Source organism: Mustela nigripes, chromosome 5 (genome assembly GCF_022355385.1).
Source record: "Mustela nigripes isolate SB6536 chromosome 5, MUSNIG.SB6536, whole genome shotgun sequence".
Classification (NCBI taxonomy): domain Eukaryota; kingdom Metazoa; phylum Chordata; class Mammalia; order Carnivora; family Mustelidae; genus Mustela; species Mustela nigripes.
In genome coordinates, this window is record NC_081561.1 from 51,235,102 (window position 1) to 51,251,349 (window position 16,248).

General features: G+C 44.2%; 1 protein-coding gene across 1 annotated transcript in view; it reads left to right on the forward strand.

Moving 5' to 3' along the window:
• The first annotated feature begins 5 nt into the window (after positions 1 to 5).
• The window catches only part of CILK1 (ciliogenesis associated kinase 1), a 36,999-nt gene continuing 20,756 nt past the window's right edge, over positions 6 to 16,248 (forward strand). Inside the window, exons 1-4 of the mRNA XM_059400237.1 lie at positions 6 to 106; positions 3,808 to 3,862; positions 8,621 to 8,742; positions 9,757 to 9,836. Coding sequence (XP_059256220.1) covers positions 6 to 106; positions 3,808 to 3,862; positions 8,621 to 8,742; positions 9,757 to 9,836 — 358 coding nt within the window. The remainder of the gene's footprint in view (positions 107 to 3,807; positions 3,863 to 8,620; positions 8,743 to 9,756; positions 9,837 to 16,248) is intronic.

A 16,248-nucleotide genomic window follows, 5' to 3' on the forward strand; every position in this document is an offset into this window, starting at 1 on the left:
ACACCATGAATAGATACACAACGATCAAGCAACTTGGGGATGGAACCTACGGTTCCGTCCTACTGGGACGAAGCATTGAGTCTGGGGAACTGATTGCCATTAAAAAGTAAGTTTTATTCTCCACTCGCATCAGTTCATCTTCAACTCCACATTGTCAACATCATTTTAACTCTATCCTCTGCATTTCTCACTCCTGAAAAATTTCTAAAGGGGGTGGGAGGGTAGGGCTCACGGAGGAAAGTTTTTTGGTTTTTTTTTTTAAGATTTTATTTATCCATTTGAGAGAGAGTGAGAGAAGGCAGGAGAGCGGAGAAGGTCAGAGGGAGAAGCAGACTCCCTGTGGAGCGGGGAGCCTGATGAGGGACTCAGTCCCAGGACTCCAGCCAGGATCATGACCTGAGCCCAAGGCAGCTGCCTAACCAACTGAGCCACCCGGGCGCCCCTGGAGGAAAGTCTTAGACATTGATTTCTGTAGGCTAGGTAACTTTCGGCTCTGGAATGTTCATGGCAGAGGTCTTAAACACATCCCTACTTTAGATTTGCATACAGCACTAGTACTTTTTCAAAGGGTCTTATCCTAAAGAAAAGAAAGAAAACAAAGTGTTAGCCTAGTGTGACATAATAACGAGCAGGTTTAGAAACATTTCATTGGAGAGGAGATTGAAACTCGGAGAAGTTAAGTGACTTGATTTGGGTCATTTACACATGGTACACATGGTGGTAGTCTGGGGGGCTGCTGTCTTCCTCTTCCCTGTTCACTTGCCCTTTGCAGTATGTATTAGTTATCTGTTGCTATGTTTAAAACTAAGAATTCATCGTTTAAAACTATACACATTTATGATCTCAGAGTTTAGGTGAGTTCTTTAGGGTCTCTCATGAGGCTGCAGTCAAGGTGTCGGCCAGTGCCGGGGTCTTGGCTGAAGGCTGTACTGGGAAAGGATCCACTTCGAGGCTTACTCACGTGATTGCAGGCAGCATTCCATACCTCCCTCGTGGTTACATTGAGGGCCTCTGGTTCCTGCTGGCTGTTGGCTAGAGGCTGTCCTCCATCCTTTGCCATGTGGGCCTCTCCAAAGAATAGCTCACAACTTGGCATCTTGCTTCAAGATGGGGCCATGAAGGCCGTGAGAGAGGCTTCTACCAAGGTGGAAGTCCCATCTTTTTGCTTTTGTTAACTAATCCCAGAAGTGACCTCCTCTCAGGTTGTTGTACTCCACTGGTTAGAAACAGGTCATTGAAGGGGAGGCATTATCCCAGGCACCAGGAGGTGGGAGTCTTCAGGGACCATTTTAGGGCCTTCCCACTATACCCATCTATATCCAGTCACTTTCTCAACATCTCCATCTGGATGCCCTGCAGATACTTTGAACTCATTATATCCCGAACTGAGCTTTTATCCAACATTTTCCCTCTCTTGCCCCAAACCTGTTTTTCCTTCAGTGTTCCCTATACTGAAAATGATACTACCATTCCTTCAAAACCTGCACATCCTCTTGACCTCCCTCTGGATGCCCAGCATTGGCCACCTAGGCCCGTAGATTCCAACCACTGTATATTTATCTGACCCACCTACTGCTCTGTGTTCACCCTGCCAACCTCCCAGTCAACCCATTATCATTGACCAGTTCTACCACTGGAATAATCTCCTCTTTAGGGTTCCTGAGTTCCGTTCTGTCCCTCTCCATTCCAGTCTGAAGGGATTACTTAAAACACATGAATCTAATTATCTAAAATCCTTTGCACCAAACACTGTGTCTCTGCTGCCCCATCTCATCACCTCGCCCTGCCTGATTTCGGTGTGTTGCGGTGTACAGTTCTATGCCCACTACCAGGACCCTTACCCCCAAAAGCATATGGGAGATCTCAACCAGGGCACCCTTCATACCGACCAATATAAGGCCCCCAGCAGGACTAAGTCCCAATTGCACACCTGGGTATCAGCTCAGTAACATACACTTTAACGGGTTTCCCGTGTCTCTGTTTCCATTTTCCCTGCTCCTTGCTCTGTCTTCCTGGAATCACCTCACAAATAAACCACCTGTACCCAAGTCCTTGCCTCACGCTCTACTTTCAGAGGAACCCCAACCACAGCATTTTGCAATATCTTCCTATCAATTTTAGGAATCAAGCCCCCAATTTTTAAAGTGACCTACAACATGCTGCATCACTTGGCTGCTCCTGTTTTCTTTAGTCTGACCTCCTGTCACTAACCCCCTGCTGACGTCATTCTGGTCACTCTGGCCTTTCAGCTTCTTGAACTCATTGATAACCTTTTTTTTTTTTTTTTTTTTTAGTCAAAGACCTTCCCACCCCTAGCCTTCACATTGATATTCCCTGCCTTCTGCCTCCAGGGGCTAAATTCTACTGATCCTTCAGGTCTTAATTAAAACATCATCTCTTTTCAGAAGCTCTTCCTCATAGCCCAGACTAAATTTGGTTACTTTGGGATCTGCTCTCACGGTGTCCTGTGCCTTTCCTTCCTGGCACTCAGCACAGAAAGTGATGAGTAATTGCCCAGCCTCCTTGCCACTGTGTCAGGCCCATGAGGGATGCCCCTCTCACCGTTGTGTCCCTAGTGCATGACAAAGCCCCTGCCATGCAGGAGAGGCTAAAGAATATTTGGGGCGTGAACTCCAGCAGCAGACCATGTGACAGTGGGGACAGAGTGTGAGAGTGAGGTGGAAAGATTCAAGTTAGCCTCCCATTATCCAGCAGGAAGACCTTCAGGAAAATCACACAACTTCTCGGTTTCTTCATTTCCTTCCTTGTCCCATCTGTTTCCCTGGGGCTGCTGGAAGAGTCCAGTGAGACCATGTGACTGCAGGGCGCTGAGAGGTGGAACCTTGAAACTTGAGTTTCCAGTTAGCCTGTAGGGTTCTCTTTCTCTCCCCTCAGGCTATTGGCTGGGGTTGGCAAACAACCTCTGTACAGGGTCACACAGTAAATATTTCAGGCTTGGCAGGCCACATGGTCTCGGCCCCAACACAGTTCTGCGTTCATGTAAAAGCAGCCATAGGCCACGTGTACATGAATGAGTGTGGTTGTATTCCAATAAAATACTTTTTGGAAACTGAAATGTGAATTTCATAAAATTTTCACACATCATGAATTCTTAATCTTCTTTTGATGTGTTTTCCCCAACTATTTAAAGAGATGGTGGGGTACAGTTGGCCATAGTTTGCCAGTCCCTGTACCAGAGGGTCTAGAACTGTGTTGTCCAACAGGGTAGCAAGTAACCAGAGGGCATTTAAATGTGAATTTTATTAAAAGTTGAGTTCCTATGTTATGCTAGCCATATTCCAAGTACCCTCTACCCAGATTTGTGTAGTCTCGTGGCTACCATACTAGACAGCACAGAACCAAATATCAGTATGGAAAGTTCTGTTAGAAAGCTCTAGTCTAGATCAAAGAAGCCTGAGGGATTAGCCTCCAGGACAAGGTTAGCCAGTTTGTGATAGAGCAAGACAGCTGGAGAGGTCTTGCCCTGCCCTGCCCTCTACCACCTTTGGGAAATTTTGTGATGTAGGTTTGATTGCACTGCCAGATTTTAAAGTGAATGGTTTTGGATTGTATAATATTTGGTGGAAATTGAAACCAGCTTTAAGCACTATTCATTAGATTCAGAATGAAAACATTTTTTTGTTTTGTTTTGGGTTTGAGGTTTTGGGGTTTTTTAGGTTTTGGGGTTTTTTGTTTATCCACCACCCCCCGTCCCTGAGTGAAACCATTTTTAAATAAGAAAGTTGAGCCTGTTACTGAGAATAAGCACATTATTTGTTTTTTTTTGTTGTTGTTGTTCTCTTTTAGAATGAAAAGAAAGTTTTATTCCTGGGAGGAATGCATGAACCTTCGGGAGGTTAAGGTATTTATTAATACACCAGGGAATAATTTATGTATGGTTGATTAAAATAGCTTTATACCTGCTTAGATTTATGGTTGATAATGTTAGTCATTCTGTTTGCATTGTTCCACTGATACAACAATATAGCTCAAAGGAGAAGCTTGCTAAAATACTAAGAAATCTACTTTTTAAAATTTTGGTATATTACTGTTAACTAAACCACAGATTTATTCTGATCTCACACATTTCCCACTAATATTCTTTCCCTTTCCAAATGTCGTGAAATATATATATGTGAAATTTACCATATTACGAATTTGTAAGTGCACCATTCAGTGGTATTTACAACATTTGTATTGTATGGGCCTCACCTCCATCTACCTCCAGAACGCTCTTCACTTTGCACACCTGAAACTCTGAACTTGTTAACAACTCCAGTGACCCCTCTGCCCCTAGCCCTCGGCAAACACCCTTTTAATATCTGTCTCTATGAAACTGACTGCTCCAGGCACTTCAGGTAAGGGGAAATCATACAGTATTTCTTTTTTGTGCCTCGCTTTTTGCACTTGGCGTCATGGCTTCAAGGTTCATGTCATAGCCTGGATCAGAGTTTCCTTCCTTTTTAAGGCAAAATCCTAGTTGGTTGTAGGTATATGCCATGTTTTGTTGATCCACTCACTCGTTGATGGGCTGCTCCTACCTTTTGGCTCTTGTGAACTTTCCCATTTCTTTAAGCTCTTCCTTTCCACTGGCTCCTTCTCTTCAGTCTCTAAATAAATATATGTACCTTCCATCCTCCCTGATAAACTGAGCAGCAAGCCTGGTGTGGAGCTCAGTCCCAGGACCCCAGGATAATGACCTGAGCCAAAGACAGACGTTTAACTGACTGAGCCACCCAGGAGCCCCTCCAGTTCATTTTCTTAGGCATTTTCTTGCCTGCAGTGTTGAGTGCTGTCTTCTCCCAGGGCTGTGTGACTGTGCTTTTTGCCCCGCTGTCCTACCTTTTTTTTTTTTTTTTTTTAAAGATTTTATTTATTTATTTATTAGAGAGAGAGAGTGTGCGCGAGAGGAGAGAGGTCAGCAGGAGAAGCAGACTCCCTGCTGAGCAGAGAGCCGGATGTGGGACTCAATCTTGGGACTCCAGGAATCATGACCTGAGCCGAAGGCAGTTGCTTAACCAACTGAGCCACCCAGGAGCCCCTGTCCTACATCTTTCTTGCCTTTACCAAGTGCTCTGTAGTTCACCCTTTAAAGAGCAATGATGTCTCACATTCCGTCCTTAGCGGTGTTCTCCTTTGCTCCAAGTCTCCCCCCGAGTAATTTCATTTACTTCCCTCACTTCAGGGTCTCGTCAGATCTTTTATTCTTTGTAAACATTGGACCAGAAGCTGATGAATGGCCACGTCCTGTTTAAATGTAGTTCTGTTGGAACACTTGTCCACTTACATACATATTGTCTATGGTGGATTTCATGCTTTGATAGCAAAGTTGAGTATTTGTGGCAGGGACCTAGATAGCCTAAAATATTTATATTCTGTCCTTTTCAGAAAAGTTTGCTGACACCTGCTTCAGGCCCACATATCCAACTGCTTCAGTGGATATCAGTACCTGAATTTTCTAGAATGTCTGCCTCCCTCAGTGCTCCTATTTTCTCCCTCTTCTACTAATGATCATTTACCCATTCACCCAGAAACTGCAGCTCACTGCAGGTGGCCTCTGTGACCTCACTTCCTCCACACCTCCTCCACCCAATGTGCTGTCCCCAGAACCATCTCAGCGACATTCAGCTGCTCACACACTACCTACTGTTTCCTGAGATGCTACAGTGAGCCAGGCAGCACATGCACTGTCTTATTTCATTCTCACAATTACCTCATGAGGAAACTGTTAGTACCTTGGGTTTGCAGCTGAGAATAGCTGCAACCCAGAGACTAAGTCATGTGCTTTGAGGTAACAACAACTCTAAGGCCACAAAGCTTGGTTTCAGACCCATGTTTGTCAGGCTTCAAGGCATATATATATATATATATATATATATATATATACACACACATCTGGCATCCAACCAATGTCTTCCCTGCCCACTTCCCCTGTTGGAGTCTTCTGGATGGGTTTCCTTCAGAACCAAACTGGGGTGGTTCTCATCCCTCAGGCATAGACCACGCCATTCTACTCCCACCCATACCTAAGAAGGGCTTCTCTCCCGACATATCCTTTCCCTCCCACTGACTTCATCAAGATGCTACTCTTCCTTCAAGTTACATTGAGAATAATACACTCATTGACCATTCAGTTTGCTGATGGCTCCTTCTTGAAACATTTCCAAGTTGTCTCTGTTTCTTGTCTTTAAGTTGTCTCTAACATGTCTTTCTCATTCTCTTGACCCTAATAAAATCTTCTTCTTTCTGTCCTGTAGATTTTTGCATTCATGCCCTCTCTTCTTAATTAGGCTGTTTGCCCCTTATAGGCAAGGACTGTCCCTCATGCCCCAGGGCACTCTTGAGGAGTAGTTCGTTGTAGTTTTATTTGATTGTTAAGAACCTTCACCCAAATGGGGATCCACAGTCTCCACTTGGACTGCTGACCTGGGTTTAATCTGCTATTTGTGCTTCTCAGCTCTAATTGTCCTGCCTCTTCCTCTCCTTGTAAACCTTCCCTGTGCCTAAATAAGATGCCTTCTCTCTATAATGAGTCACACGAAATCTCCCACACAAAATTCATCCCTTTTATATTAAACCAATAAAGACTTTACTTGTCCATGGGGCTCACACAGAAACAACTATGAGCCCTGAACCAGTAATTCATGCTCAAAACATACATCAGCCCAAGCGTTTAAGGTACTCTGCTCCTTACTGAGAATCCTTCTCTTGAAAAGCTTTAAAAAACCTACTTCCTTTTCCTCTGACTGAATTTGCCCAGTTTATTCTGTGGCTTACCCACTGGACATGTGTCAACTGTGGTTGGGATGCATTTTAAACGAATCGAAAAGGTGGCTGCAGGGTTGAATACTTATGAGTTAAGCAATGTTTGTGTTTGTTACTCATGGAGAACCTGGAAACCAGCCTAACTAAAACAAGTAGTTGGCCTGGTTGGGTCATTCTAGAAGGATCCAGTCTTCGGTTGAGGATTTCCTGCCTGAGAGGTTCCTTGGCAGGAGTTTGTCTTTCAGGAAAGAGGCTCCAGAAGACTTTGATTTTGTTCTCATTCACTGGCCATATTTCCTCTCTCTACCTGGTGGCTTGAAGTAACTCAATGTGTTTATAGCACTCCCAAGCTCTCATTCCTTGGGTGCATTATTACTGGGTGTTCTTCTAGATTTGGATATTCATGTTCACCTTTTTGTCTTCAGCCACCATGTGTATTTTATAAAAGAAGTGTTCTTTTGAAGGAAATTGAAAGATCAGGAGGGTTTTACAATATATTATCATCGGAGTCACTTCTTTGTGAGGAGAAGGCTTTTGGAATTAAAGGGCTCATCCCACTGGCCCGTGGCCCTTGGAGGCTCCCTTGCAGGAGACTGTTAATCAAATTCTGACCATCTGGTGAGCAAAGCTGTGGTACATGAACAGGATCACTGCTCACGAATAAAAAAGTGTCCTTGCTCACCATCAACAGAACTAATGATGCAAACAGAAAAAAGTTGACAGGTGGATGCGTCAGGAACAGGAGAACTGCACATGCACAAGGATAAAGAATCAGGGCACTCCCCATTTTCTGAGCCACCCTCGTTTCTCATCACCTGCCTGACCTTTTTTTGCCTTTGCTATTCTTGAAAGCAGAGCTCTTTCTCCCTTCTCACCTTGTGGGGGAAAGGGGGAAGGAGGGGCTTTGCAATGAGATTTCTCCTTTTTTTTTTTTTTTAAGATTTTATTTCTTTCTTTGACACAGAGAGAGAGAGAGAGTAAGAGAGAACACAATCAGGGGAAGCAGGAGAAGGAGAAGCAGGCTTCCCACTGAGTGGGGAGCCCGATGCGGGGCTCTATCCCAGGACCCTGGGAACATGACCTGAGCCAAAGGCAGACGCTGGATGACTGAGCCACCCATGTGCCCTGAGATTTCTCCTCTTCCTCCTTTCTCCTTTAAAACTCACACTGGTGGGGGATGGGTAGATGGGGGATGGGCATGAAGGAGGGCACTTGTTGGGAAGAGCGCTGGGTGTTGCATGTGAGTGATGAATGACGAAATACCTCTTCTGAAAGCCAGTACTACATCATGTGTAAACTAACTTGAATTAAATAAAATATTAAAAAAAAATAATAAAACACTCATCGTAAGGACTGCTGTGTGCCTCATGGACACACATGAGTCCAACGATGTTGAGAGTCTTGGGCTATCAGCTTCTGTCTATGAGAACAATTTCCTGTTCAAAGCGTCTGCAGACTGGTCATCTTGGCTGGTCATCTCGGCCCAGAGCAGCTGCCTTCTCTAATACTAAAACAATCAAAGCCTCCCATTGGTTCCCTTCTGGCCGTTTTCATGGCAAGAATTCCATCATCTGGAGGGAGTGCGCCTAAAATAGCCCAAGCCCATTGCCTGGTGCAGCAGGTGGCCAGAAATACCCGTCATGGTCAAGTACTTACTGGCTAGTCAGCTAATCACAACGGCTTTGCTACATGAAGTCATTATTGACTTCGGAGAAATACCATGTATTGTCAATGAAATGGGAATTGTGGCATTTCTGTGGTTCTAGAGTTAGATGTTTCTCCGGAAGTATACCTGCCACTGCTTTTCTTTTCCAACAGCAGATTTTCTCTCATTTTTTTCTGTTTCTCCTTTCAGTCTTTAAAGAAGCTCAACCATGCCAATGTAGTAAAATTAAAAGAAGTTATCAGGGAAAATGATCATCTTTATTTTATCTTCGAGTACATGAAGGAAAATCTTTACCAGCTCATTAAGGAAAGGTACAGTTTGGTCTTCACGATCTTAGAAATAAAGACCACAAAGTACATGTGTTTTCTTTTTGCTTTTGTCTATCATACTTAACGCTGCTTAGGCTTCCCTGTTGAAAGCCGCCCAGTAGACGAGGGGCCCAGCCCACATTCCTGCTCGGGAGGCCTCGGGATGGCTTCATAGAAGCGACTTTCAGTGCAGCCATTTTCATGGTTCAGTGGGTTATTCACCCAGAGAAGCTCAGGGATTGAACAGAAACTCTGCAGCTCTCCATTCCTATGAGGACGTATGGACAGAGCAACTAGAGGTCAGGGTGTAATGGCCTCGTTTATTCTGAGGCCTCCATGGAGAACTTGGTTTCTTGAACTTCTCTTCTTGCTGTACAGGGTGCAGGGGCTTACGTGCTGGGAAGAGGAAACTAATAACAAACTTGCCTGCTATGGTCATTTTGACCTTTTGAACTAAAGTGAGCCACGTGGAACTTCTCGGGGATGTTTTCTCAGTGGCAAATGGGCGCCATTCACAGCTTCTCTCTGAATGAACTCAGTCAATAAATAGTCTACTTGGTCACCAACAACAGAAAAGCGGCATGGTTTGCCCGACTTGGAGGGGAATATGGCACTATCCCCGACTATCCACTACATTTTGTAAGGACTTCATCTGGAAGACCTCAGATTTTCCCCATTACAAATTTTCAAGTTTCATATTACAGAGAGAGAAGATTTTTATATGATAGATCAGAGGGTTTGGAGGGGTGGCTCCCATAAAATGTTTAATCTTTTCTTTTTAGTAACATAACTGAATATACCAATTGCCAATACAGCAGTGTTGACAAGGTAGCTGTCTTGTATGGACAAATGGTTGTTTTTCTTTGGTCTTTGTTATCAAAGGATCTGGTCACATTTGTGTATAAGCAAATGTTTTCTTAAATTCCTACTGTATAACCAAAAGAACAGGAACATAGAGTATTTGTTTTCATATGTAAATCTAGATTTATAACTTTTTTCCTCCTCTGTTCCATCCAGAAATAAGTTGTTTCCTGAATCTGCCATAAGGAATATCATGTACCAGATATTGCAAGGACTCGCATTTATTCACAAACACGGTAGGTGATTTAGAGTACTGTGCTTTTTAACAGCAGTGAAATTTGTCATCAGGTAGAAGGTACAGGAAGCATCAGGGTCTTTGGTGACTGCCTTCCAGAAGAGGTTGCCGGGTTGAGAGGCTGGCAGTGGGGTTTGGGTTATGTTCTCTTTTGTAACTTGATTTCTGAATTTTTCTCGTTGTTTATCATGTCTATGTGTTCTTATTCTTTAGGCTTTAAGGTTGAGCTCACTGGTTATAGATCTAACAGTTATTCCTGTCTGTTATCTGGTGTATTAATAAGACCCCTTAGATTAGGATTCAGAGACATTTCCACATGTTATGTTTAATCTACTATTACCGCTTCCTTGTGGCTTCTCATTTTCCTGATGTATTATATTTCGGTTCAGAAGCCTTCAAAAATGGCCTAACAAAATTTATTCAAAACAGGAAAATAAAATCAATTAAAAGTTAGCAAAGAGGTGGGGCGCCTGGGTGTTTTGGTGGGTTAAGTTTCTGCCTTCGGCTCAGGTCATGATCTCAAGGTCCTGGAATTGAGTCCCGCATCGGCCTCTCTGCTGGGCGGGGATCCTGCTTCCTTCTCTCTCTCTCTCTCTCTGCCTGCCTCTCTGCCTACTTCTGATCTCTCTCTGTCAAATAAAATAAATTTCAAAAAAATTATATAAAAAATTAAAAAAAAAAAAAAGTTAGCAAAGAGGGGCTCCTGGGTGGCTCGGTGGGTTAAGCCGCTGCCTTTGGCTCAGGTCAGGATCCCGGAGTCCTGGGATCGAGCCCCATAACAGGCTTCTCCTGCTCTGCAGGGAGCCTGCTTCTCCCTCTCCTTCTGCCTGCCACTCCCCCTGCTTGTGCTCTCTCTCTCTCTCATTCTGTCAAATAAATAAATAAAATCTTTTTAAAAAAGGGTGCCTGGGTGGCTCAGTGGGTTAAACCTCTGCCTTCGGCTCAGGTCATGATCTCAGGGTTCTGGGATCGAGTTCCACATCGGGCTCTCTGCTCAGTGGGGGGCCCGCTTCTCCTCTCTCTCTGCCTGCCTCCCTGCCTACTTGTGATCTCTGTCTCTGTCAAATAAATAAATAAAATCTTTGAAAAAATCTTTAAAAACAAAATAAAACATGGGCGCCTGGGTGGCTCAGTGGGTTAAGCCGCTGCCTTCGGCTCAGGTCATGATCTCAGGGTCCTGGGATCGAGTCCCGCATCGGGCTCTCTGCTCAGCAGGAGCCTGCTTCCTCCTCTCTCTCTCTCTGCCTGCCTCTCTGCCTACTTGTGATCTCTCTCTGTAAAATAAATAAATAAAATCTTTAAAAAAAAAAAATAAAAACAAAATAAAACAAAAAGTTAGCAAAGAAAGACAAAGACAAAAGGTATGGATAGAGCTAAAGGGGGAAGTTAATCGGCAAAATGTGTGTCTGCAAGTTCTATTTAAGTAAAAGAAATAGGCTATAGATTTGATTCTGAACTTGCTTTCTGACAATGCAAAATGTGAAACATGACCAACTACATCCAACGTAGTTCCCCCAGCCCCAGTAAAAATAGTCCAGTTGCCCAAGAGAGGCAGAACTATTCTTGGAACTAAGACCAAAGAGTTTTATCTCATGAATCCTTCTAGAGGGGACATTATATAATATGACTTCAGTTGTATGCAAACTGTCACTGTTTGCATAGAGCAGTTTCATGTCATGTCCCTCATTCTAGGCCAGTTATATCACTTGGTCAAAGAAAACAGTCCTGCTGAGAACCAGTATGATTCACTGTAAGGATGGTCCAGGGGCACCTGAGTGGCTCAGTGGGTTAAAGCCTCTACCTTCAGCTGAGTCATGATCTCAGGGTGCTGGGATCGAGTCCCACATCGGGCTCTCTGCTCAGCAGGGAGCCTGCTTCCCCCTCTTTCTCTGCCTTCCTCTCTGCCTACTTGTGATCTCTCTGTCTGTCAAATAAGTAAATAAAATCTTAAAAAAAAAAAAGGATGGTCCAAGGAGCAATTTAGAATATCTAGAGGAACAGATGGCCACACACCCCCTGGGGAAGTCCTCTGAGACTATTGTCCATGGCTGAAGATTTGAAAGGTGCTGAGTAGCAATGACTCTGAGGCTATATTTTCCAGCAAACCTCTGGGGCGTTACTAAGTCTCTGCTACTAACTAGACACAGACCCACCTTCTTGTGAACCTAGAGCCATGGGATGGACGTGTCCCCCAGTGGAGCCAGGAGTTCTGTAGGGGGTCATTTGAAGGTACTTTAATTTGAAAGATGGATGGGCCAAGCAGTTGATCTTTCAGAGGCGGAAAACCATTTAGTTCACCCCCAGCCTGAAGATGTTGCCACTGTAAATACTGCACCATCAGATGAGTTTCATTACCCAGTAGGGACCCTGGGTGGAAGCCCTTTGATAACACAGTCAGCACAGATTTGACACAGACTGGAAGGGAGTAGAAAAGACAGTGCACCTCAGCCAGTGGCACAGTTCATCTGGGATCCTTCCTAGCCTGTCTTTAACCTCTAAACAGCCCCTCGGGTAGAGGCTAAATGAAGCACAGACAGATAGACAGAGGTTCTCTGTGCAAATCCATGTTGGCCTCAGGCACATGCTAAAGAACCAGTGAGTAATAATGCAAGACTGAGTCCACTTGTGAACCAATTCCAGGAGAAAGTTTTTAGTAAACAGCAGCCTGATTCTGCTAGCATTGATAGAGCCTTCAGTCACCAGGGTTCACAAGGGATAGAATTTGCAAAACATGAAAAACTGGTATGGTGTCTAAGGGACAAATTGGGGGAGAAGAGTAACTTATTACAGGCAAGAGCCCAGCAGAAGGAAGTGACGAGAAACCAATGAGATTCTCAAAAGGGAAAGGTCGACCAGAATGTTTTCACCCAGGGACAGTCACATAATGGCTTAGTTACTCAGGCTGTTGACTCAGTCCTGGAAACTGAGTATTGGACCTAAGAGAAAGTGAATATTCATTGGCTTTCTTTTTTTGTCCTTGGGTTGCTTTTCATGAAACTCGGGTTTTCTGTTGCCAGAAAGGACTTGTAATCTTTTTACCTGGGTCTCTCTACCTGATCCCATCAAATGAACACACATGCTCACAGAGACGCCTCATGCCCGTGCATATGCATCTACACATACACAAGCCCACGTACCTGCATGTATGCCGCCCCCCACAACACCTGCACACACCCATACCCGCAAATGCATGTGTGCACACACACATGCATATTTGCATCCAGTAATGTAACTTCCAGACACTAATGTGACACCACAGCTTCTGGAAACTCTACATTGTCAGTTTCCCTCACCCGCCTTGGACACTCAGATCGTATATGAAGACGGCACAAGGGAAGGCTCATGTCGTGGAGTAAAGTCAGACCACCTCTGTTTTTACAAGCCCAGTGCCATTGCTATTCCCAAAGATTCTTGTGGATGCTTTTCCCCAGCTGTTAAGTGCCCAGTTCTAGCATGAGCTTCATAACACTTCATCTGTCATCCAACTTACTTCCTTACCACTTTCTCAGTGAGCAAGGACAGATGGTATCTATTCCTTCCAAAGAAGAGACTGACGTTCAGAGAGGTTGAAAGACATGCCAAGGCCCCCCTGCCGCAAAGTAGTGGGGTGGAGATTAGCTCAGGGATCTGCGCGCATTTGCAGTGCTTTACTAGAAGAACCTGCCTTCTCTCACAGAGAAACAGAGAATCAGAGGTGAACAAAATAGTGATAATGATTGTAGGTGGGAGGCATATTAATTTTACAGGTCATTTTCATTGATAAATGATTTTCAGAAATATTATAACAGTTGGTTTTTATATCATTGACTTGCCTTTGCTTAAGTGCACATGGAACTCCATACTATCCCTTTCCTCCAGTAATGGAAAAGAAAATCATCTCAAGCACTTCACAGATTTATCTTGTTAGCTTGTTCTTACTGTGAGAAGGTGCATTCTGTCCCCAGGGAGTAGACTCCTTCGAGAGGGGAGAAGAGCGCTGTAGGTAGTTGCTATGGCCATAGTTCATGTCACTGAGTACTTCCCCCCCGCAGGGAATGAAAACGTGACTCCACTTGGTGCTGATTGAGCAATGCCAAAGCATATGTACTTTGCTGCAATTAAATAATTAATGCAAACGGTGTTTCACCCTTGACCTGCCCTTGGAAACGCCCAGCTCATACTTACCCATGCAGGCAATCAGAAACACCTTAAGTGGCTTGGAGGACAATGTTTTGCCCCATAAAGTGGTTCTCTGCTTTTGTGTTTCACCACTGTCTTGCAGAGCATGATCTGGGTTAGCCTGTGGCCCTTCCGTATGTTGCTGTTCTATTGGTCTTTGTGGTCATAAAAACACTGTAGTTTTAAATTCAGTAATACCTGTGAAACTAACAACTTCCATCACAGGAAGGTGTGCCATGTAAATTCCTTGTGTTTCAGTAGTCCCTGGTTATTTCCATATATTCATATCAGGTTCATCATTAACAGAATCTGGCAGAGGGGAAAAAGCCTTCTTTGTGGCTTGATGTTTTCCTTGCCCAAGGGTTGTTAATGACAAGTGAGCACCACACACTTTCTGCCAGGATGAAAGAGAAGATCCCTTTGTTACTTGACTGGCATGGGGGTGCCCTGAAATTAAGTTAAAGGTCTGTTCCTGTCTTCTGGAAGCCAAACAGTTTTGAACAGGAAGGTTCTTATCTTACTAGCACTTTGCTGTTGCATGATGTCTGAAAGAACCATCTGTATGGGTTTCTGTTGTGAATCGGAAGCCCAGAGGAAGAAGTGGGCTCATTGTGACAAGCACCAGTGCCCACATCAGCAGAACACCTACTCACAGGTGAAGCACGTGGCTAGCTTCCCAAGCCTTAATTCTTATATGCAAAAAATGGAGCGGTGTCTGCCTGCCCCCCTATTGAGAACATAAAAGGATCCATACTCTACTTATGACAAGGTCTCACAAGGGGCCAGCATGCCCAGCATGGCTCTAAAACTTTTATAAAATTAACACATTACATTCTGCAAAACAAGCCCTCAAGGTTTGCTTCCCATTTTCCAGATTTGGAAAGTAAGGCACAGAGAGGTTAAGTGGTTTTTCCAGACAGTGAACAGAATTGAGATTTGACTGGTCTGCACACTTAACCACTATGCTGCATTGCTTCTTATATGGAAATTATAATATTTTGTTAAAATAGACATGAAAAATAGGGGCATCTGGGTGGCTTAGTCGGTTGGCATCTGCCTTCGGCTTGGGCCGTAATCCCTGGGTTCGAGCCCCACATCAGGCTCCCTGCTCAGTGGGGAGTCTGCTTCTTCTCCCTCTGCCGGCCGCTCCCCCTGCTTGTGCGCTCTCCCCTCCTTCCTTCCCTCTCTCTCTCTGTCAAATAAATAAATCAAATCTTTTTTAAAATAGAGATGAAAAATAAATATACAGAATGTGAGGGTCTTTTATAGTTTTAATTACTAAGGAATAGAACTCATAGGCATAAGACTAATAGTAGCCAATTTAGTAATGAAAAGAGCAGAGGGCTAGATCTTCTAAAGACTTATTCCCGAATGCTTCCTAGTTATAAAGGCTTATACTCAAATACAGTATAACAAACAACATATGTCACCTGAGCAATACAATTTTCATTAGTCATTTGTAAGGCTTGGTTTGCAGTTAAGTTTTTTCCTAGCCAGTGTTCCTCTGATTGTTTTGGGCCTAAAGTATGATCTATAGATCAGTGACAGATACTTACACAGATACATGGTGAGGGGGGGCGAGAATCTTCATTCTCCTCATTTTATGAGTGTATCCGTTCTGGTGGGGTTAAAGAGGAGCTAGCAGTGAGGGAAAGGATAGAGCTTGACTAATGCAAGGAGGTGTTCAGTGCTCACAGCAGCATGATATATCGAGGAAGCAAGGTGCGAGGTCCGCAGTGTGAGAGTGACACTTGTATCAGGGTACAAATCAGAGTGATGGGACAACGGTGCTAGTTCATTGAGGTGGGTGTTACAGATGGTGGCAGAGGGAGCTCGCCATGGGGCTTGGACGCTTGAGGACAAATGATTCATGATGAGGGAAAGGCCACATGCGTTTGGAAATAATCATTTAGCCCAAGTAGAGGAGAAAAGGGGAGTCTAAGAGGAGAAACAGTGTCAAAGGTACTTGAGAGGACTGCAATCACAAATCAAGATTTAACCGTATGGATTGAGCGGGACAGACTAGAGTCCAACAGTAAAATGGCGCTAGCCCATTTCTGGTAGGATGGGGAATAATTAACCATCCCCACCCCCCCTCACCAGCCAGTGACTCAGTTTTCCCATCTCTTCAGTCAGAAAATGATGTTTTCCATTTCTTTCTTTTCACTGGTGTGTCTTTAATGCGCTGAGTTTTTAGGAAGAGGGGCCATGGTCCCACAGTTCATAGCTTTTCAGGGTCACGGGAGTTTTCCTGC